This window comes from Tinamus guttatus, unplaced genomic scaffold, assembly GCF_059628265.1.
Source record: "Tinamus guttatus ecotype Peru unplaced genomic scaffold, ASM5962826v1 Tinamus_guttatus_pri_ptg000503l, whole genome shotgun sequence".
In the NCBI taxonomy this organism is placed as follows: domain Eukaryota; kingdom Metazoa; phylum Chordata; class Aves; order Tinamiformes; family Tinamidae; genus Tinamus; species Tinamus guttatus.
In genome coordinates, this window is record NW_028289037.1 from 898,670 (window position 1) to 922,286 (window position 23,617).

The window sequence follows — 23,617 nt, forward strand, 5'->3', positions numbered from 1 at the left end:
CAAACTCAGGACATCCAAAACCTCACATTACTATCTGTAGAAAATGAGCATTCACTATCTATGTCAAACAAACACCTTTTTATATGTTTTTGAATTAGAATTTGTTGGTGCCAGATAAAAAACTCATCAACAGAACACAGATTTAGCCAGAGGAGCCAGTTAGTAGAATGACTCTATTAATAGAGATTGTTCTTGTTAATATATATGCTGATCTTCTTAAGACAAACCAAATACCTAAATATTTTATGAACTTAGAAGTAAGCTTTCAGTAGTAAGAGGATTTTTTTTCATATATTTTTAAGTCTACTTGGAACTCTTTCAGTTTAGGAAGAGGCAAGAGTGAATTTACCAAAATACTGTACTTCATAAAGATTTTTAATTGTACACAGGGAGACTTTAATATATATTTTTACAGAAGATCTTCAGAGTTACCTGCAAGCAATAAACCCATCCTAGCCTGTATTTTGTGTCTTCGTTCAATTCCAAAGCAAACTCATTCTGGAGGCTTTGGATAGCCACCTCAAGGGTTATCTAACATTCCCAATATTTATATAACCAGGTACACGAGTAGCAAAGCTTTTTAGTCAGACTGTGTGGAACTAACTACCCTCAGTTTAATATAAATGTGCTTTTAATTCCCAGGTAACAAAAAAGGACATGGGCAGAAGCCTGTGTCATATACTTGCCTCAAATCTTTGAAATGTTGTCATACGGAATTCTCCTTTAATCCCCGAAAGCAGTAATGAAGAAGAAGGAATTTGAATGAAAACAAGAGCTTCTTATGTAACTCCTCAGTAAAAACAAACCCTCCTCTGAGAGCTGCAGAACACATTTACCTCCAGAGTTTTGCCTAAATACTCCTCTGAATACTCCAAAGTTATACTTTGGCCTCTACATTTTCCTAGTATTATCCTCTTTCCTACATGACTGAAGTTTTTTTTCCTAAAATCTGACAAAAGAGGACAAATCCCAGCTTTTCCTGATGCTTGATGGGGATCATCATAAGCTCAATCAGTATGTTAGGATTTGTGGAAAAGGTGCACAATGCAGACACTGGAGGCCAGCCCTGTGGATACACTTGTTCTCCCCCCAAATTCCTGAATATCAACTGTTCATGTTTAGTACTAGCAAGAAAAAAGCTGGTTTTTAAGAAGCTTAGATGGTATGGGCAGGAATAAGACGATTTAATTTCCTAACTGTCTCTAGGAATCTGGCTCTAATTGGGCATTGTAAATAGAAAATGGTTTCTATGTTTCTTTTAGCTCTTCCACATTCCAGTTGCTCACGCTGAGTCCCACTGCAGCATTTTCCCTACTTGCCCTATAATCTATTCCAATTTTCCATCGATTTATCCCCCAAAGGCTGGAAAAGCAGCACGGTAATACTTCATTTGGTTTGAAAATGCCCACAGACTGTATGTTTGCACTGGTGATTCCTGCCCACTGCCCACTTGATTGGCAGAGCAATTTCTTAATACTGACCTGCAGTCTGCTGCTGCGGAATCTGGGTTTGATGAGGCAGGTTCCTACGAAAAAAAAAAAAAAAAAAGGAAAAAGAAAATCTTTTAATGCTTTTGTGCAAAAATTAGGTTACACATAAAAATTCAGTCATTCTATTCAAAGATGTAGTGTTTTTTGCTTATAAAGCAATAATCTATCATTGTTCTTAGGTAACTGCTATTGATAAGAGGCTAGATAAGTCAACAAAAGAAACAAAAACACTGTTAATGGGTAGCTCCTGTAACTCCACACGTCCTAAAGGACAGCAGGAGGCACCTGCTGAGGCAGAGAGAGGGTGACTGCAGCTCTGAAACTCTACGGAGCGCGGCGCGGATGAATATTCAGCTGGTATCACGGACCAGCTAAAGTTGTGTGCTCTTCCTAAGCGTCTCTTTTAATGGTACTCAGCACTGGAGTTGTTTTTACAGGAAGGAATTGGAGACAGGACTGCAGGTGAGTGGCAGGAGCCGAAGGTGCAACATCGCAGGGCCTTTGGCACGAGCTCCAGAATTTCCATTATAAAAACACCTACAGGGCAGGTACAGACCCGGATTCCTGCTTTGGAACAACCAAGTGAACAAGGAGAGACACATGCAGAGAGGTTTGCAGCACGAGGTACATGAAAGAACGCCCAAAGCAGCTCTGGAAGCCCAATCCTGACTGTGAAGGGGCCAGGGGCTGCCCCGCGAAGCGGCTCCCGGGCCCCACACACTCACCCAGCGCTGGGCTGGGCTGGAACGCAGGCGGACGCAGCAATCCATATGGGAGTGTGTCCGGTTCATGCAGCTCCTGGCCTTACTTTACTACTACTACAGCATAAACGTTACATCTGAATACTTAACAATTACTGCGGCATAAATGTTACATCTGGGTCTGCAAAATATGGTTTAAGATTATTTAAAATAAAGTGTTTTCTCATTAGCCAAAGAACAAATAAGACGTTGCCTATCAATAAGAATACAGCAAAAGGTACACTGATAACTGTAATTTCTCTGCTAACCCCTTAGTGTGACAGAAATATACTTCGAATGATAGAGTACGGTCAAAAGCTTCTCTTGCTTTAAAAATAAACTTGGGAGTCTTTTCTGATTTATTCTTATCATTTAAGAACATCAGCAGGGGATGCTTAAACTATGCCACAGGACTGTGCCACACAGCCATACCAAAATCCAGCTAGAGGCATAAAATACCACAGTTAACACAGGTTATCAGCATCTGACCCACACAGACTGCAGAAACAATATAGGAAATAACTTCAACATGGCACAAAAAGAAACTGTATCTTTCACTGCATTTTTTTCCTTACAAAGGTCTTAAATTAATAATCTTACCTCTTATCACATTTCATAATAGCAAGTAGCAGTTATTATTCCTTTCTTGATAATATGTTCAAGATTTTAGAATGTTAAAGCGAACTGTTTCCTTACTATTGCTATCATCTACTTCGCTGAAAATTCATATTATATTGATTTATTCCAGTGTTAATATTACTGCATTCTTTGTAGCAAATACTGGGTTTCTGAATAGTCTATTAATTTAGTCCAACACCCTGATCATATCTTTTAAAGTGAAACAGAAGCCAATCAATGCAGAGAAAGACAGTGAAAAGAAATAATTTTTAAAAAACAGCAGAACAAAAGCATTTCCTTCTTGAAACGGCACCGCATGCTGATTCTGAAACCCCAGCAGAGCGCAGCACAGAGACACTGTGGGCTTTAGAAAACCCAGCAATTATGTTACCTATCTCTTCATTTGCTCTTTCCCTAAGAGTTGTGATCTACTACTAGCATCTACCATCACCAATGGATTTCCTTGTCCTTCCACGCAGTGAAGGGAATCCAGATTCTTCTGGAGCACCTGTTAAAGAATTCCCTGGCTCTGCACCTTCCCGCACCCGGGAGCAGGAGGGCAGCGAGTTCAGGCCTTCCCATCCCTGCAGGCTGGCGGGGGTAGGAGGAGAGCAGCGAGCTGGGGAGCAGACACTTCTTTGCAGACTGTCTAGAAAGTTCCTATCCATTTAAGTCCTCTGTGAAAATGCAAGCAGAGCCAGCAAGGGCTCCAGATGAGCAAGCAGCAAGGAGAAAACCAGCAAAGCGCCCACACTGGAATGTTTCTGGAAATCGCATTAGAACCTGTTCTGCCCTTTTGTTCTTGATGCAGTTAAGTGTTTTAACCAAAATAATAGCGCTCTCATCAGAAAGTAATTCCAGTTAAGTTTAGGAGAGGACTAGATGAGATTACAGAATGATGCAACTAGCAGCTAATACATTTACAGTTTGTAGTTAATTTAGACACAGGTTCCAAGTGATAACTTGGACCCTGTGCTAGTAGGGTCACCCGCACAAGGCTGCCTAGGTGTACTAGCAGATTGAACAGGCAGTTAAACAGCCATCAGCATTGGTGTGTTCCCTATGAGAGTCCTGCTGTGTGCTGTGGCACCCTGAAATGTCTTTTCCCTGCTGGCGACTGCAGACCTGCATTCAGCTAAGTCACCTTCCAGGGACCTGCCTCTGCTTCCCTCCCTCCTCAGCGTGGCTCCTCCTCCCAAATCACTGGGACTGGGAAAGCCAGAGGAGAACTGTGTGTCCCAAGGAGGGTCACCACGCACGAGCAGCACACCCTGGGGAGGGACACCACTGCAGACTTAATGGAAGGGGAAAGGATGATAATGCCAGTCACTTCCCCGACCCCTATCTCAGACTGCTCAAATCCAGACACCACAGCCAAAGCATTTCTAACACCACAGCACACCACAGCATTTCTAACAATGCGTCTTTTTTCTTTAATACAGCCCTGCCGGCTTCTTTGAATTGGAACTGATGAGTTGGAGTTTCCAAACTCTAAGAAACAAACTCCAAGAAACAGAAATAAATATTTTTTTCTGGTTTCTGTTTTGGAGAGAAGCTGGCAGCAATAGAAATAGCTGAGTGCTCTGAACATTTTCCTTGGTTAAGCTGCATTCATCATCTGTGTAATGGAATATGCTCTTCTGTTCAATGTTAACATTTCAAGTATAACCCCGCATGGCAGGTGCATGACTGAATACTCACAGAGTTTGCATTTTATGGGGTGAGTGGTAGTTTTATACCGGGACCCCAAAGACACGAATTAAATGGGGCAGGATTTCTAAAACTGAACATTTTAATTGCTTCCTCCATCAAAGGTAGTATTTCTGTAAAATATGCAGCAGCGTTAACTGTACCACAAAAAGTTTCTTGCCAAGTCTGGAGACTGAACCCAGTCATTTAATTTTACAACAGAAGGCCCTAATTCTGCTTGAAACACTAACACCGAAGCAACCTCAAACTGCAGAGTTAAAGCAGATGCACCCGCTACAAACACATGCAGATAATAATCATTAATACCCCCAGTTAAACTGTGCAGTAATTACAAGTATTTAAGGAATGTGAACACTCACTGCTGTGTTTGCATGAGAGGCATGCTGGTGTTGTCATAGGTGTCCCCGTGAAGGGGCGGCACAATCTCACCGGTGACCGGGTGGAAGACGGGGAGCGTTGAGAGGGGCCACGCGATCTCCCTGTTCTTGGACATGTCACGAAGCTCTTTGGTTGACTTCTGGATAGCACTGTGGTGCACCAACTGGATGCTAGGACAAAAGGAGATAAAACAGTAAATATGTATATATTTTTAGTGCTCTAAATGGGCAGATGATCATTACTTTAAAACACAAGCATTTTGATGCATGCTACCTACTCAAGAGCACAGCAATTACAGTCAATTTTCAGATTAACATAATTAATGTAAGAGAGGATCTATTTAATTTTGAAGGCAGTAACGATTTCATTAGCTTTGCTGTCTGGATGAAAAATGTTGGACAGGATCCAAGACTGTACAACTTATTGCTAATATTCCATATATTTGCTGCTGTTAAAATAAACATTTTCATAACTCCTGCTTCTTATGGTGGACTCATAAATATTCATAAAAGATTAATTTTATAACACTCTTTCCTCAGTTCCCTGCCTTTTAAGCTATAGCCTGGAAAGTACTATAACCAAGAGAATAAGTTACATATTAATATATTTATTCTAACAGAATTATTTTATGTTGAATTGATAGTTGTTAATTTCAAACCCTTTTTAATGTCATCTTCTATCCTTCTCAAGCTTCTGTTTTAAAAGCAGCTTTCACATTTATGAATTAAACCATGATTAGAGAAAATGAAAGAAGATTATGACACACGTGTATGAAGCATGACAAGCTACTGAGCATGAAAATTAGATGAGAAAAGAAAAATAACAGGAAAGAAGACACTTACTCTGGTGTTTGCATGTTTCTCTTTTCCCTAAAAACAAAACAAAATTTATGAATTAAATAATAGCATTGATAGTTGGAACATTAAGTCTATCTGATGATGAAAATAGTACATGAGGTGGAAATGCTGACAATGTCACTGCTAAATGCAACTTGGCAGCATTTGCAACCAGCTTTATGACAAGGCCTTGATGAATGCACATATAAAGATGTGATACTGATGACAGACACACACACACAGAAATGAAAATGCAAGTTAAAGAACAAGCTTCTGGCTAACATAAACTCTGTGACGAAATGAAATTGTAGTTCATGTAAGAAATGACAGAAATTACGTTACTTGCTGCTTTCCTTTTTATGTTATTCTCTTTTATAATATGTCTCAATACAGTTCATATCCTCAACAAGATTGATTTTATTAAAGTTAGCATCTTAGAAATTACTTAAAGTTCTCCTAAATGAATGATCCTTTATTGTTATTTTATTTGTTTGGTGAGTTATGTGGAGAATTTTAACCCTTTCGGCTAAAACAATTAAAGTCCCTATAGCCACTCTCCTGAAAATTACTATATGTGTTTAGACAAGAAATAGATCATTATTTCAATTAAAGTTTCAATTAAAGGCCTGGTTTAATTTTTTCTATGAACTGAACAGAGTTCCTTCAACAAACAGGCACGATAATCTTAGAAAAATCTACAATTACTGGTCAGCATGTGAAAGTACTCACACTCCTTCCCGTCGGCAGCACATGATATAGGCAAGTATTAGAAAAAGCACCAGAGCTACTGCCGAGGGCACTGCCAGTGTAATCAGGAAATCCGAGTAATAGTCTCTGCTTTTCAGTGTATCCGAAGGAGGTTTGTATTCTCCACCATCGGGTAATATCCCCTCGCCACGGATCACTTCCTGGAAGGTGGAAACTTGTTTGGTATTGTCAACCTGATGTGCAGAAGGGAAGAAAAAAAAAAAGGACAATTATATGATGAATTAATAGGATGTAAAAACAGAAAGCATTTAACCAACCAAGACAAAATAATCCATACTATATAACATCTCACAAATTCTGGAAAATTGTGTCCAATTGTTATTATTTTTGAACAGTAGGACCTCATGCTGCTTTGATATTTTTCGTTGAAAATCGGTATCACAGTTATTATAACATTGTTCTGATTTTACTTTATTGCCTACAGATACTCCATTTTTTATGGATTAATTTTAGAGATATCTTGAATAGACAGTATGAGAGCAAAAATTCATTTTCTACTGCCACCTGATTTTTTGATACTGACACCTTTGTGATGAATTCATCCATTTCTTAACGATCTCCCTAAACAACAACACTGCCCTCTCCCGCAGGAAGTGGTTAGAAACGGAGAGCAAAGCAGCTACCAGGAGCCTCCAGCTGAGCTCCCATCCAGGCCTTTCTCCCAGTGCTCACAGCAGCAAGAGGCACTAGCGGAGCTGTTGCACCAGCTCCGGCACCTCCCACCACCCACACGACGCTGGAATCAAATCCCCTAGTTGATGAGATCCCCAGTTTTGAGGTTCTTCCAAGGCTGTATTTAACCAACACTGTATTTGACTGACTACCTTTCTTGTATGACTTTCAAATTTTACATCTTAATTTTCCAGTTATCTTCAGTTAGATATTCCTGACAGATTTGACCAATGTTATTTTGAAAACTCTCCAGATCATTCAGGAAAATAAATTTTATTTTTCTGTGTGCTTGACCTTTTGTTTGAACCTTCCAACTGATGGCTATTTTTCCGTAATTAACACTTTAATGCGTGTCTTGATGCATTATAGAATATGTAGTGCTTGAAAAGCTTTTTTATGAAACATTAGAAAGAATACTTTTTTGAGCTTCAGATACATATATTTTTAAGTACAATATGATTTGACAAAAATTAACTTATGTATACCCCACTTACTAACTGCTGAACTGTATTTTAGGTCAGGTGCACTGGACACTTGCCACAACTTAGGTTGGGATCCACTTGGCTACCTAGTGGAACCTCAAGCCTTAAGTAAATGTGTAAGAAAGACTTAGGCACCTATTAGCCCCTGACAAAAGCTCATACGCAGAGTGAGAATAAGCTGTCCAACAACAGCAGCTATTAAGTTGCATCTCTTTTCAAGCTCTGGGACTCACTGACTTAGGTGTTTACTGCCAAAGTCACTTCATAAAAAGCGAGAGGAAGAGGACATGATGGCTCTGCTTTCACTCACTGGCCTGTGTTGTGGTTAGGGGAAATGGAGCTCCCTGCCTCCCCATCCACAGATCTTGTGGTACCTCCTGCCCCTCGTTTTGCCTCATGAAAAGCAGACTGAGGTCAGCCGGAGCGAAGTTTGGCTCCGCTCTCCCCTCCACCCCCTGGCTCAGGCGCGCAGCAAGGAGGCCGCTGGCAGCAGTGAGCGCCCCTACGACTCCGCAAACTCAGTTACTAGGGCAGGCTGCCAAAACAAGGGCTGAGTTCAAGATGGAGATGATTGCCTTCTAGACGGCTAAACTGCAAAAACAAATTAAAAAATACACTTCTTTTTCTAAGAAAATCTGCTGCTGTTACACACCCCAGGATGATCCGTGCCCTCCTCAGAACACGGTGACATTGCTGCTTCGTGACTGGTTTACGAGGCTCTATCGCTGCTTTTTGGAGGGGTACTTCTGACTAGCTGCTCCTGATTCTGCATGTGTTTAGTTGATTTTTCTTGCATTAATATACTATTTCTTTTGAAATTCGTTTCATATTTAAATTCTCAAGACTTCTGAATTCTGATCTTGTCCTTCAATGAACTTGTTCCTTTACCATTTCATGTGGCTGCAAATTTAGTTTAACAAGCACATTCCATCACCCAGCTTATTAATGAAGAAAGGCAGGAAATGATTAATAACTCTTCTTTGATTATAGCTATCCAACCAATTTTGCACTACGTCTATGGTAGTTTCATCTAGACCATGTTTCTCAAGCTTAGTTACGAGACACTATGAAAAGACTGTACCACAAAGCAGTATCTACTGCTGCTTCTCTACTCCTGTCTTTTGTAGAAGGAAATTCATGACTTGCTGTGATTTGTCCTTGACAAAGGCTGACTGCCATTTAGCCTTCTATTATTTTTCAGGTTTTATAAATATTTTTGTCTGCATTTTTAGCAATTTCTTAACAGAAAAGCAATAAACAGTAAATAATCCAGATATTCTTTCAAAAATAAGTATCATTTTCTAGCTATCAAAGAGCTTTCCTAATTCATAATGTATGAAGAGTGTTGCAGGTTATCTAATGGACTGTGCACAGGAATATCAATCATGATAATCAACATATTTTACATACTATGAAAACCTTTCATCATATCTCTTTTTCAATTTCCTCTGGGGTGATATCTGAACAATCACCTAAGAAGTTTATTTTATGTATCTTCACCATCTTTGCTCAAAGTTATCTGCAATGCTCTCTTTCAATAGTATATCAGTCCCTCATTTTCCTAGTCAAAACTAAATAAAAGCTTCTTTGTGAATTATACTCCTCTCGCAATAAATAGTATTGTTTTCAGTTATCATTTTTCCTGTTTTTGACTGACTTGAGAAGAATATTCCCATTTATTTTGATATCATTAATTAAAAAAAAAATTTCTCCTAACTTGAAAGATGTTTTTAACACAAAATATATTTTAACAATTCTCAGAAAGCCTTTTAACAATGTAGAAATATCATTTACCTACTCAGTTCTGTAGACTCAATATTTGGGAAAATATATATGCATATGTACTTTTTAAGAAACCAAGTACAATGAGCTGTGTTAACATTTTAAATTAATTAGCTATGCTTACCTAAATAATTTTCTCATTAGTTCTGTGAGCCCCAGAGTTCTTTAGTCATTTACATCAATCACCACCACTGAAAATGAACTTTGTGGTTTCACTGTTGGCCAGTCACAATGACTGATCAGTCACAATGAAGTGGAATTTGGCAGAATTGTTTTTGGCAGGCTGGAAAAACTCTTACATAAATAATGTCTGGCACAAAATAATGTATCTCAGTAAACATCACTTTCATGCAATAATAAAAGTACTCACCAAAGAGATTTTGCACCAGTCAATATGGAACTGGGTACGAAACTTTTTATCGCAGGTTATTAAAGGTTCCATTTCCTGACTGCATCTCAGCTGATTTTGTGGGTTTTCAACCTCCCGCAAGCATGAAGAGAAAGGAACATCTGCACCGACCATAACATACACACTGCACAAGAGAGTAGAGACAGAGGGTCAGGGAACCTCTCACAGCTACCCAAGGACAGCAACGTACTCTTCCAGAGATTATTATTGTACAAATAATAATCAGGGCTGCTTTAAAGACTAGAACCTTTTCTTTTTGATAGTACATATCATTTAAACACAGGAATCAACATATTCCAACATAGGGTTATTCCAGTTACTTAATAACATTTATTCTGACTGCATAATGTAAAGTTTGCTTAACATTAGGATTAACTTAACTTTTAGAAAGTCACAGAGCTCCAGCTGCAGGTTCCTCAAGTAAAAAAACAATATTACTTTTGAAAATCATGCCTAAACAGCGAGATTTTATCAGTTTCGCTCAGTGTTTTATCGGTTTTGCATAGCATTTTCAAAGCATTTCTTCCCAGTTTTTCACAACAAACAAAGAGAACTAGTATTTCTAAACCTAATTCTAATATGAACCTCCCAGTGTCTCCAGTCTCTCTTGAAAGACTCCATACTCTAGCTGGACTAGCAATAAAGTTTTCAAAATACTGAAAGGAGGCTGTAAACAAAACACTGATCATTATAATAAATAAATATTAAATAAGGGCTATTTAATTGATTATATTATTCATTTTCATACTTAAGTACACAGGATGCTGCTGCAAAAAAACAAGTCTGCTGTAATACATAACACTCTCTAAATGGCTCCTGAAACATAAATTAGATCCTGGTTGCCATTTGATACATAAGGCATTCTCTGACTAAATATTTGAATAAAATTCAAAGATAAATCTACTTAGCCACTTAGCATTAGTATGGTGCTTGTACTACAGGATATGCATCGGCAAAGTTGCTTTTCCTCTTTAGATGATGTGCTCAGCAACATCAGATGCACAAAAGGGTTTTTCGACAATAATAAACTTTGCTGTGCACTCCATGCACATTTTGTATTTACCTTCCTTAGCTATTATTTGACATTAAAATATCTAAGAATCTCTAGACCTCTTTTTTTTTTCAAGGGAAAAGCACTACCATATCCATTCTAGTTACTTTCACAAAGAAGTGTCATATTTCAGAACAGAATCAGGGATTATGAATCACAACTGGAAATAGACGATTCCTGCAGTTTATACTCAGCAATATAAATTCCTCAGATATCTCAGCTTATCACTTCCAACTGTGCGCAGGGTTCTTGAAACACAGAACTCGGGATCACAAACTGTACTAGGGGTATGGCTACAAATGACAACGATGAAGGCTCAACCTGAGTGACTTTGTAATATATGTTCTATCACAACCTGTACCAAAATCTTGAGTTTTTTGAATCGAGTACTGCTGAAGAGTCAAAAGTATGCCAAACAACTGCTTGAAGGTGAGACTGGAACTACAAAATAAGTGCATTTACCTGCAGAGGGTTTTGTAATTAATTTCCTTCAGTTATCTAATTCCAACCTGGATTTCAATACAAAACATTAATTGCAATGTTTCTAGAAAGCCTGGAAAAATACTAAGCATTTCAGTAAGATTTAATTTGAACTGATAGAAAGACACAAATAAAATGTTAGCACGACACGCTTACCCCTCTTTCATGTCATTGATAGGAAGGGGAACTCTCCCTCCCCTGTCTAGGGCTGAAGTGATGTTTATTGCGTTCAAGCGCTCCGGCTGCCACACGTTCTTCACCGCTCCAAGAAAGTCTCCCAGGACTTCACTTGCTAGCATTTCTTCCACATTCATATTCCTGATGAAGAACTCCGCTTGATAAGGCAAAGGAAAATCTAGTTGCAAAGAAGAAAGAGTTTTGCCTTTAATGAAGACTTGACAATAAAATATTTATATTAGCAATTAATTCAATGCCATCTTAAGATTGATATCCCTTTCCAAAAACCTTTTAATTTAATTTAGCTCACTTTGAACCTAATCTGATCATGTTTGTTTAATTAAGTGTTGGTAGTACCATTAGCTTAAGCTGAAAGCCATTGGCAATTTATGAAGCAATTGGCAGATGAGGAAGGGAACTGGAGAATGAGATTCTCAGATGGTTTAATCTTCATTAAACAGCTAAAATTACATTCATGCTAATCTTGGGGTCGAAACTGTGACCTGCAGTGACAACAGATTCCAGCTTGCAATGACACTAGCTAGACACTGCTCTGAGAGACTGCAAGGATGCAAATCCAAAACGCTGCAGTTTCAGGTTGAACCTGGAGATGACAACGTACTCCCCTGAAAAATTCACATTAGCTTCCTGGATGTCAGATGGGTGCTACATTTTGAGACATAGCAATGCTTTGGTGGTCTTAAATTCCCATCCTGTTTTCAGTATGAACTATTAAATATCTGCTATCTGTTTAACAGAGAAACAACTCTTAAAATGAAACCCAGCTGATACAGACTATGTGTTCTATTACCCTGGCGTGAAGCAGTCTAAGAATAGCTATTTTGGGGCTTGTCTACACATGAATCGGGGCTGGGCTGTGATGTTTGTAGCCCTATGTGAAGCTAGCAGGGATTACTTAATTCCATAGTTCTGTTTACTCTGCAGATACAATATTTGTATTACTGTCCTACTGTGCAGCAGAGATCCAGATTTTACAAAAAGAATATTCTCTTTATGAATTAAAACTAAAATAAGTACTAAATACTATTTTTAAACTTGACTACTGAGTATCTTACCCTTGAAGCTATATATGGTAATGTATTTGGAAGATGTACTGGGGACTGAAGATTCTCCTAAGTGATTCTGTTTCATTAGTGGATTTAGTATATTTTAGTATATTTTTTATCTTTTCTACTATTAGCCATATATGCAAAGAAATATACAGGTATACCTATACACTTATACAATTTACACATAGTAGCTAAAAAGAAAAACAGTGGTATGCCATACGCTTACTTCAAACATAAATATAAAAACTATTTCCAATTGAGAAGAAATACTACATATTTAGTTCCAGCTTGGTAATGTAACTTAGCACGGCCTCCCATGCTTATTATGGAGATAGAAAATTTTTTCGTTTGGTGATCTATCAGATAATGTCTTCTGTGAATTGTAGGAATATAGCAAAAAAATTAAGAAAATCAGGAAGGAATCAAGATAAAAGTCTGTTGTCTCTCTGAAAACCTTTAGAATCACAGCTTAAACCTGAAGGCTAGGAATACTTTACTTCTGCTTTGGCAATGCTTTTCTTAGACATGCCCCCAACATTATGCAATGCCTAATTCCACTACAGTCTATATAGTTACCTGTATGCATAAAATCTATAGTAAAAAAGTATAGTAAAAGTATACTTCTACCTGGACTGATGAATCAAGGTCCAAATACTCTCCCATCAAAAAAATTGCCATTACCAATCTTTTTAAATAGGAAAAAGAAGTGCTTTTCAGCAACTGTTTTTCCTCAGTGGGACACATGCCTTACAAATGGAAGTAAAACATTTAAGGCTTATACAACATGGTATTTATATGAACGGGAGACAACCAGGATTTATTTAAAAAGTTATTTCTACCAAAGGTAATACCACTTTATGCAACCATTTCCCCTCCTATTTTTATATATTACAATAGTTTTTAGTTGTTCATTTAACATAATTAAAATATTTTGTCTCTTTTTCATGACTTTTTCAAATTCTTTTTAAAATTAAAGCAATTAATATTTCAAATTTAATCCTGAAAAATATTGTTTAAAAAAAAAAAAAAAAACTATTTTTCCTCAGAATTAACACGGGGCTTGTGTCATATCTGATGAATAGTTTCAGCTGAAAAAAAAAATATTTGACTCATTCTACAGAAGAAGCTATACCTGTTAATATTATAGGAATATTGAAAAAGAAAAGAAAACTTGCTATTAGAAATTAGAATACAAGATTTTAACTACAGGATTCCTGTGGAAAGTCTGTAACAGGTAAAATAAATATCTAGCAGCAAGTAAAAAACAAACAAACAAAAGAAAACCACTAAGACTTAGCACATTTTAAAGCATTTTTTTTATTAACCTTGCTATCTCATGTGTATTGTTCACATACCTATGGAATACCCAGCTGAAGCACAGTTTAATTCTCATTCTCCTTTCTAATTCATCTTGATCACTACTTATGTCTTGGGATTCAAATCCACTGTATGAAATAACATCAGCGGTACCATATAGCAGCACCAGCACCACTGCAGTTCAAAATTTACGACAATATGAGAGAAATGCAGTCCTTGGATAATTTAGTCAGATGTTAGTTTAGTTAGATGTCAAAAGAAACAGTCACTATAAATGAGCTGATGCACAGGGCAAGCTGAATCTTTTAAGGTCAGTGTTGTCCTGGAGCATTTTCTATTACAAAACTCATCCTCTCATAAAGACATTAAAAATGCACTTTGGTGCCTTGTGATACCATTTCAGAATACCAGTTCTGCTGCTGAAGACATATTTGAACAGCTCAGTTTATTTCAATAGAGCAATACCCACTAATGCTACTGGGGATGTGGGCCACTTGCTATAAATTTTACCTTCTGCTTGAAAAATCGAATCTCAAATTCGCCAAAGAAGATGAAAAATAGTAGCACTTTGATGATGATGAAATCTTTGTCCTTCAGTATGAATACTGGATGCCCTTCTAAAATGCACTTGTAATTATTCTTTGTATAAAGAAAACCAAAGAAAACCAACCAACAAGCAAAAGGAGGAAAATTCTTTGTGTAAGGTCTGTTTCTGAAAACAGATTTTTTTTAAAAAAAATTATTTCCCAAAAAGTTATAGACATTTCTATGAATAATAGATGATAGCCTTACAGCTCTCTTATTTCTCCTTTGTGCCACTACATTTCGCTTGAAGACTGGACAGCTATTTCACAGTATTTTCTATCTCAAAAGAAAAGGAGCCATAGTATTTTTTTTGCTTCTATAGTTCAAATGGAACAAGTTCTTTCTGTACATACCTTCTGCTGACATTATATTAATGATCAAATTATGTCTTGCGGTCTCAAATGTACGTCTGTTATACGCAGTGATCTAGAATAAAAAAGGTATGACAGTAAAAAATATGAAAACTATATGATAGCAAATAGGAAAATCAGGTTTATGGAACATTAAAATAATGAATATTAAATGGATAAATTAAAAATGCTTTGACTTTGAACGTGTTTTGCTTCCTTTTTTGAAATGTATCAAAACATTAATATGACATTTGAAAGATAAAACATACCCATTTGATACTACCTGCAAGTCAAATACTGTACTTTTATCTACAACCTACATCCAAATTTAATTATGTATGGAATACGTGTGAATGTAATCTATTTTGATTCAGAAACAAGTGCTCTGCCATACGTGCTGAATGTATCATCATGCATATCCTTTATCCTTAACTTTGATTTAGAAACACCATAAAAAAGACGGGTTTCTCCACTTCCCCTCCTGACCTCCAGCTCTAAATTCACTGATAGTTCCCAGGGAACTGAATAGAGACATTTAAAGGAAAGATTATTGGGATCCCAGCAATAACTATCTTCATGATATGGGTTTAGATTTAATTCTAAATATATTCAAGTCATACTACATGGACGTATTCATAAATTTTACTCCAAGAAAAGTAGCTTTAAACAAAACCCTGGAATCTATAACTGTACTGGGCAGATACAGCATTCATGCCTCTTACTTTTGGAAACTTAAGCCTCTGTTGGTCAAATTATGCAAGGATATATATACAGAAGGCCTGAAATACTCGCAACTGTCAACCACCATCCTCAGTGCTTACTGTGAGGCTATCCTCCCCAGTTCTACTTTGATTGTATTCTCATTTATAAAAAGAAAAGATGGAATGAGGTTCGTTACCAGCACTATCACTTTTTTAATTCCTAAAGGGGGAGAAATGTTTCACAACATAAATAAAACCAGACTACCTTTCTCCCAGACCTTATAGTTTAGTTCACTCATTTCAGTCATAGAAGACAGGCAAAGCAGTGACCATAGTGACTACGACACTTCTCAGTAAAGAATGTTGTAAAGTGCTGTGAGATTGATTATTAGAAAAGAAAAAGCAACAGATGTTTAGTTTCTTCAAAGGGATTTATTTAAAGAAGAATATTCTGGAATATCTGTTGCATGCATACACATAGGTGGGGGAAAGTTTAAAAACCAGATACTTGCCAAGTACAACTGTTCACAAAGGTTTTATTGCTGTACATTTTGAAATATATATATTTATATTCTAAAACAAATCTTTTTGAAATTATGAAAGAAAATACCTCAATGATGGTTGGTTTGCCCACATTTTCTAGGGTTGGTGAGCCATACAGCACTCCGTCACTGTATGGTGTCCTTTGTATGTAGCGTAGCCACCCAGGTCTGTCAGGGTAACCCATTAAGTTGGTATTAAATGTTATAGGATCATTACTTATTTCACCTAGGCAAAATGAATAAAATTATCACATTTACAAGAAAATGCTATACACTTTGATTTTGGTGTTTCATTCTGAGCTTCAGTTACATTTTTTAAACATTTCCAAAGTGAGTGCAGGGGAGAATTCCTCATATGAGAAATATATATTAAAAAACACAGCTGTTTATGCTACTGACAACACACATCATGACCCTAACAGAAATTTAATTTTTCTTTAAAGTGACTTTTGAAAATGGTACTCCCAAATCATTTCAAAAGCTTATTAATGAAACAGTACTTTTGGGTTATGCATGCACTATACATGTATTATAGTTTTTCCCTAAAAGCTTTTCAGTGTTGACATGGAGGGCAAATGTTCTCTCTTTCCTCCCTACTTTGTTTATGTATCATTTAACTTTCTAATGATTCACTCTTTTGGCTTTTACCTTACTTGCAAGTCGAAATATAATACTTAGGAAATAACAGTTCTTTCTCCGAAAACAAACTGCTTAATAACAGTAAATAGTTACTAAATATAGAAAGAAGACTGATTCAAAAGAAGCTTGTTTTCATTGAAGGAAAACATTGTATTTTTATATTTAATTTAATTTTCTATTTTCTTCCAAGCTTAGTTATGCCTTCAAAGTGTTCCTTAGTATATACTGATATATACTATGTCTGAAACTGAAATATTGCTCTAAATGGCATTTGTAACAAAGCTAACAGTAAGTTTCCACAATTTCAGGTTTAATAAGTGAATAAAAGATAGCTTTTCTGACTTCAGATCTACAAATTAGTTACAGATCCCAAATTAATATGTAAATTATTCAGAATACAGTTATATGCATACTTTCAAAAAGTATGCTCACAAATCAGAAATTTTAAATTTTAGGATTATCCACTTTATTTTACCTGAAGATATTTTGATATAAACTCAAATCTGCCAACTGCTGACCTATCCTTCACACATGATATACTGCACTACAAAGTATAGTAAACAGACTTGATTTTTAATGCATTCTTTCAATATTTTGATTTTTTTTCAATATTTATATAACATGGAAAATCTTAGCATCCCATACCAGGCTTTGGGTAAGGAGGAAACTCCCCCTTAAAGTACTCTCTCTCCAAAACATGAACAAAAAGAACTCCAGCAGAAGGGTATACATTCCGATCAGAGTGCACCTTAGACAGAATCGTGTACACTGAAAAGCAGAAGGAAAGAAGAGAGACAGAAAAAGGCAAAAATGAGACATGCTCTAGATAAAACAGCATGCATTTCAATGGCAGTGCTGGTATCTGGGAAAAGGAAAGCAACAAATATTAGACATCTGTTAATCAGTTTTTTAAAAGGTTGCGGGGATTTATGGACAGAAGGCAGAGCGCATCCTATCTTTGGTTGTTAGGGTCCCTTCCAATATTTCAATAAACAAGACAGTCAACTTGAGAATTTAAAAAAATGTGCAAGCTAGTTATTTTTATTGCAATGAAAAAAAACAAGTCAATTATATTTTTATTGTTCTTTTTATTGTTACATATACAATGAAAATACAGCAACTGAATGATACAGTCATCTTTTTTGATACCTGACAATAGAACAAGGAATACAGAAGAATCTTAGTAATGGTACTCCTTCCTCACTAGGAGGAAATGGCTGATTTTTTCAGCTCTAGTGCAGAGAAGGACAAAGCAATGCAGTACATATTTTTGTTTTGTATTTATGAAAATACCTCCCAGAAGCAGATAATGCTGATCAGGCATTTTCAGTCCCAACAGTAGCTAAAGATCTGTATGACTTCTTAAACCTAGACTTTTACAGAACAGCAGGCTCACACACATCCTACATCCATGAGGTTTAAAAATTCGGTTAGAGAGCTCATTACTGAAGATGCTGTGGTTGTGTTGAAATAGGATACACAAAAGGGCATGGGAAATTATAGGCCAGTCGAGTGACACTAGCCCCAAACCAAAAACCAAAGCCACTGATATGGGACTCCAAAACTAAAAAACTGAAGGATAACTTAATTCAGAACAAGCAGAATATGTAAAGTTATTTTTGATGCAATTACAAATGCAGTTGCTAAGGGTATACTTAAGTATAAATGGAGAATACTGATCTGACAGATGTATCTCATGGTGTCTCACAGGACCGATTACTTTTATTCACACAGACCATATTACTTTTCTTTTTCAAGGTCAATGACCTGAAACAATCAATTATTGCTGATTAAGTTGTAAAGGAGGTAAATACAGGTTGCAGACACAGGAACGCACGCCGTTACCTGCTTTGCAAACCCCCAGGAAGCCGCATGGGCGGCTGCTCCGCGGATGCCAGCGGAGGCCTTGCAGCTCCGGCAGCGCCGCCGCCTGGAATGGGGCCTCCCCGCGAGCCTGAGGCAGCGGCGCCACAAGCTCTGGGCAACGGCCTCCACCTCATCATGGACAGAAAGGCTAATCTGAACACTTTTATCTGCCCATAGGCAAGACAGATTCGAAACATCTATCAAGTTCATACCATTATCTCATGCCGGTATAAAGCTTTTCAAACTTTTCACCGTACCTTCCTCCCTATTTGAGATGTGCTTAAGAAGTCCGGCTAATTAGGCATTAATCAGGGACATTCCATCCCCTGCGCCACACACTCCGGGTGGAATCTAACTCACCTAATTTTAGATGCCCACAGAAACAACATCCACAGCTGAATTAGTCAGGCTCCTTTTATAGTCAGTGGAGAGAAACAGACGCTTCTAAGGGTTGATTAATTTGATTTCTCCTGTAAAATGAGATGAATCACTGTCCTAGATTCCTCTGGCTGTGCTGACTAGACCTCGGCTGGTGGTGCAGGCAGCCCAGCTGAGGGGCACACATCCTCACGGGGACCTCCGCGTTAGTCACAGAAATCCCACCCCGATCTCCTTGGATTAACAGTCTCAAGCTCTCAATATGCCATGGATCAAATTCTACAGCAGGAAAACTTCCACGTGGCACCAGTGCCTCATTTCTTGACACATACAAGATTGACATTCCATAAAAAAATCATTTGAATTAACAGGAAAAAGGAGTTAGTTCTTATCTTTCCTGCTAGACATCTAGCACTATTTGTAACATTAAAACATCCTGCCATCAATCATACTCACGATCACTTTTTTTTTTTATCAATATAATGATCAGCTTATCAGAGCTGCTGTTTCCCTATTTTGAAAGTGCTTTTGATACAGTACTGAACTGTAAAATGGATCCTGAGATTTAAATACAATTTACTACAATTATCTGTGGTTAATAAAGCAGTTAATTTTAATTATGTAGACTTAATTTAACTACAATAACTTACAGCTATGTGATGTATATAATTAAAATTAGTAAGTTAATGACCCCCCAAAAGTTTTGTATTCACTTTCGTGTATGAGCTATACACGAGAAAGCGATTAACTCCCCTTAAAATATTTTTTAAAAAAAGCTGAACATAATTTATAACATTAATAGGATTATTCACAGAATAGGAAAACTGAGACAAAATAGAGTGGTGAAGATGTACCTAATACTAAAAAGAAAAATCTGTTTTCCTATTTCTGATGTTGGAAGATCAATTAAAAATATATATTTTCTCCATAAATGATATATTTGAAGGAAAAGGGATAATGGATTCAGCAGCTACTAAAGGAAAAATTACTCTATAATCCACCTATTTATTATGTCTTTTAGAGAAAATCTATTGAAAACCACTTGCATATGCCTAGTAATGAGACACATTCTGTAGCTGACATAAGTATACTAATAGGGACTTCAGTCAGATATAAGGCAGTCATCTTGGTGGAAGCTTAAAAATGCACTGATATGGAAAGAAAATAAGAAAAAACACAGAATCTTATTTTATTCTGTGATGGCAAGTAAATACATTGTAATGACATGAATCTGGAGATTAAGATTTGGAAAGTTCTCTGCCTTTGTCAGAGAAGCTCCTTTTTCCCCAGTGGGGCTCCTTCAACATTAGAAGGAAAACTATGAGTCTTCAGCCCACTCCAGCAATCATTGCTTTTCAAGAATGAAACTATAAATGAAATGCTATTCCCTTCGGGCTTTTAAAACCCAAAGTAATTTTCAAAAGATTGCCTAAGACCAGAGATGAATGTTTAAATATCTCAAGCAATCAAGGGATGAAACTGTGGGACTTACCAACGCCTAAATATCAGTCTAATAAGGAAGACTGCCAATGTATGGGGATTTCACCCAGGCAGATAAAACCCTGGAGACTTGTGAAAGGATTCTATCCAACTAACCATGGGATATTTCTTCACTAATAGTCATATACAGGACCACAACAGAAACCTAAAAAAAGACAGTATTGGCTACCTTGACAGCATTGCTTTTTTTTCCCCCTTGTTTCTAGATCCTTTGGTAGATTCTCAAAGATCCCAAGACCCCACCAAAAAGGTTAGGAAATTTGGAGACTTGAGAAAGGAGGAGACAGCCTGGAAACAGAAGATTGCGAAATATACATCGCTCTTCTTGAACAACGTTGAGAAATTGCCCCAGTTGTCCGTCCTGTAACCTTGACCGCAAGGAAAAATTCATCTGGGATTTTCTCAGAGTCCATCGCGTAAACTGTAAACAGCCACACATTAGGGCTCATTTATCAGATAAGGACCATCCCACTCTCCAGAAACTTCAGAAGATTTCCTGTGTTGATTGGAGTCTTGTGTGTTGATGATCTTCAGAAAAAAATCCACATGGAAATTTTCTCTGAATATTTCTATGGAATCTCTCCCATTGATTTTTATAGAGGAAACACAATCCCAGAAATAACCCGAGTTGGTGGTCCATGCATATTGCTTACCACTTGGTATACAGTAGCTACAATACGTATACTTTCATGAATGACAAGAAAATAGTGTTTTGCACATGTACGTAGAACATGTTTTAAAATTGTTATAGACAAGTTACTGCAGAGGTATTTCCAGGCAGCAATAAGAAAATGCACAAGATTAGATTGTGCACACAGCCATTACTTCAAGCAAAGCCATAGCTGCAACAGAAAAAGCTGGGGAAAACTCAAAGACACACAGGTCTGTGAATGCTTAAAATACTGGAAAAAATGCACTTTTTCAAAATTACTTACTTTTAAGTATCACCTTTTTCCTAAAACAAGGACATGACTGGAAAAGCAAGAATATTAAAAGCAGATTTGACTGAACCAACACAAGTTTTAAATTTACAACCTAAACTCACCATTCTTCTCAACAGCCTTTATTCTGCTGATAATATAACTGTTGGCTTGCTTAGTCTTCCAGTTAACTGTTCCATTTATGCCATCAGCAGAGCTTAACAAAAAAGCTTTCCAAAATAAAACAAATGCAAAAGAAATTAGTCAGATCAACAGATTTCTACAAATTCAGTGTCAGATGGGATCAAATGCCTCCTAAATGGGAGTTTGTTTTTCAGTGTTTTTTCTCCAGGGTTCAGGAACCTCAGTTTAAAAATGGGGATATTTCATGTGAATACATGATAATCTTTCTGGTAGTCACCATTTTGACACTTTTTTTTTTTTCCCGAACAAGCTAAGTTTACACTGAACATTCCAACATCTGCAGATGCTTTTGTTGATACATAATTATAAAAAGCATGATGAAGAACATTCTCTGATGAACATAAATGTCACATACAGGCAAAAACATACCTAAAGTGACTTTCACTGGCATAACTTATTTATATAAGCAACACATACAACTACCAGCAAACAGAACTTGCATTCAGATACACCATTTTGCAGGAAGAAATGAGCACTTGCTGGTAAATATACAAGGATCTGTTATGATGGAAGCTTAAGTACCTGCAGAAACTTCTGCTAGACCATTTTAACATCTCAGCTACTACACTGACTGATACTGCATGCTCTGGGAAGAATTTAGGTAGCCAAGAGACTCAGTGAGTGCATGGGAATGAGACATTTGTTAATTATGATTTTGTATAGTCTTGTGCTGACTTTTGCTGAAGAATTTACTCAAACATCTAAAATCATCTGAAATCGCAACCCCAGAATGTTTCTGAGGTGTGAATTTCTGTTAATCCTCTTTAAATTTTCAATATACACAAAGGATCTGATTTAGCAAAAAGGTATTATTCTCATCCACTGTTTTAAATTGGTCTGACTGATGGACAACTTTCTACCTACTGAATCTACCCACATGCCTTAATGTATAGTGCCCTACAGAGCACACAGCTCAGTACTGCACATGACATATAGTGTAATTTTTCAGTAATTCTTGCAATAATAGAGGGTGTACCAAGTTTTTCCAGGATGAGCAACAGGATGCGCTACAGAATTGTAGCCAACCACAGAACAATCTCCAGCAAAACAATGTAACAAATAATGCAAGACTTCATTAAAGATGAATTAAATGAAGAGCAGTCTTACACTTATGAGAACCAACAAGGGTTTAATGCCTGTTCTCAAATTGACATTGTTGGTGAGCCCATGAGTTTGATAAAGGTAGGAATACTGATATGTCACAAAAACACAGCATATTATCAAGCACCTTGAGAAACTAGATAGATACAAAATTCTTTTAGAATATTTAAATAATAATAATTTAAATATTAAATGGAATAAAAAAGAAGACTTGTTCCATGCATGTTAAATGTAAGCAAGTGTCTTTGATTTAGATTCACGAGTTCTTTGAGGTTTAGCTGCAGGGTTTAAAAAGGCCACTGCCCATCTCTACCCTTTGCTGCAGGGCACAGGGGAAGGGAACAGGTAACCAAAGTACCTGTTATTCAGCAGCCAGAACTTCCAGTGTGACATTCTAATATAAATACGTATCACTACCTATTTAATTTTAAATGACAGGCTGTGAAACGAAGCAATTCAGGAACACACTGCCCATTAAGCAGCTTTCACCACAGGCACTCTATGGTGTCGCACCGCAGCAAGAGAATATGCCTACTGAATAGTTAATGGTGTATCAGATTTCTAGCAGGCCTCACAAGACTCAGCTCTTGGATTTATGCAACCTGATTTTTTTATATAATAACCTGTAAATATAATATACACTGATAGCATTTGTAGATAAAAACAAAGGCTGGGAGATTGATACCTAATGGAAACAACAAGCCACTAACACAGAACAGTCTGAGATGGTATGATAAGCTGAACTTTACAGTGATGTGCACTTCAACAGAGTGAAATGCAAATGGACATCCAGGAGCACGTAAGTACCTCAAGGGAGGCAGTGAGGAGGATGGTGCTGGCCTCTTTTCAGT

At 37.0% G+C, this 23,617-nt stretch overlaps 1 protein-coding gene across 3 annotated transcripts in view; it reads right to left on the reverse strand.

Moving 5' to 3' along the window:
* Positions 1-646: 646 nt before the first annotated feature.
* The window catches only part of SGCE (sarcoglycan epsilon), a 29,868-nt gene continuing 6,897 nt past the window's right edge, over positions 647-23,617 (reverse strand). The window contains exons 2-12 of one of the 3 annotated variants that reach the window (XM_088533482.1): positions 21,587-21,691; positions 17,443-17,565; positions 16,227-16,384; positions 14,919-14,991; positions 11,573-11,771; positions 9,847-10,009; positions 6,502-6,713; positions 5,779-5,805; positions 4,918-5,106; positions 1,482-1,525; positions 647-721 (exon numbers count right to left, since the gene is read on the reverse strand). In XM_088533482.1, the coding sequence (XP_088389608.1) occupies positions 675-721; positions 1,482-1,525; positions 4,918-5,106; positions 5,779-5,805; positions 6,502-6,713; positions 9,847-10,009; positions 11,573-11,771; positions 14,919-14,991; positions 16,227-16,384; positions 17,443-17,565; positions 21,587-21,691 (1,340 nt within the window). In that variant the 3' untranslated portion in view covers positions 647-674. The remainder of the gene's footprint in view (positions 722-1,481; positions 1,526-4,917; positions 5,107-5,778; positions 5,806-6,501; positions 6,714-9,846; positions 10,010-11,572; positions 11,772-14,918; positions 14,992-16,226; positions 16,385-17,442; positions 17,566-21,586; positions 21,692-23,617) is intronic. The other 2 variants (XM_088533483.1, XM_088533484.1) reach the window with 2 other exon arrangements.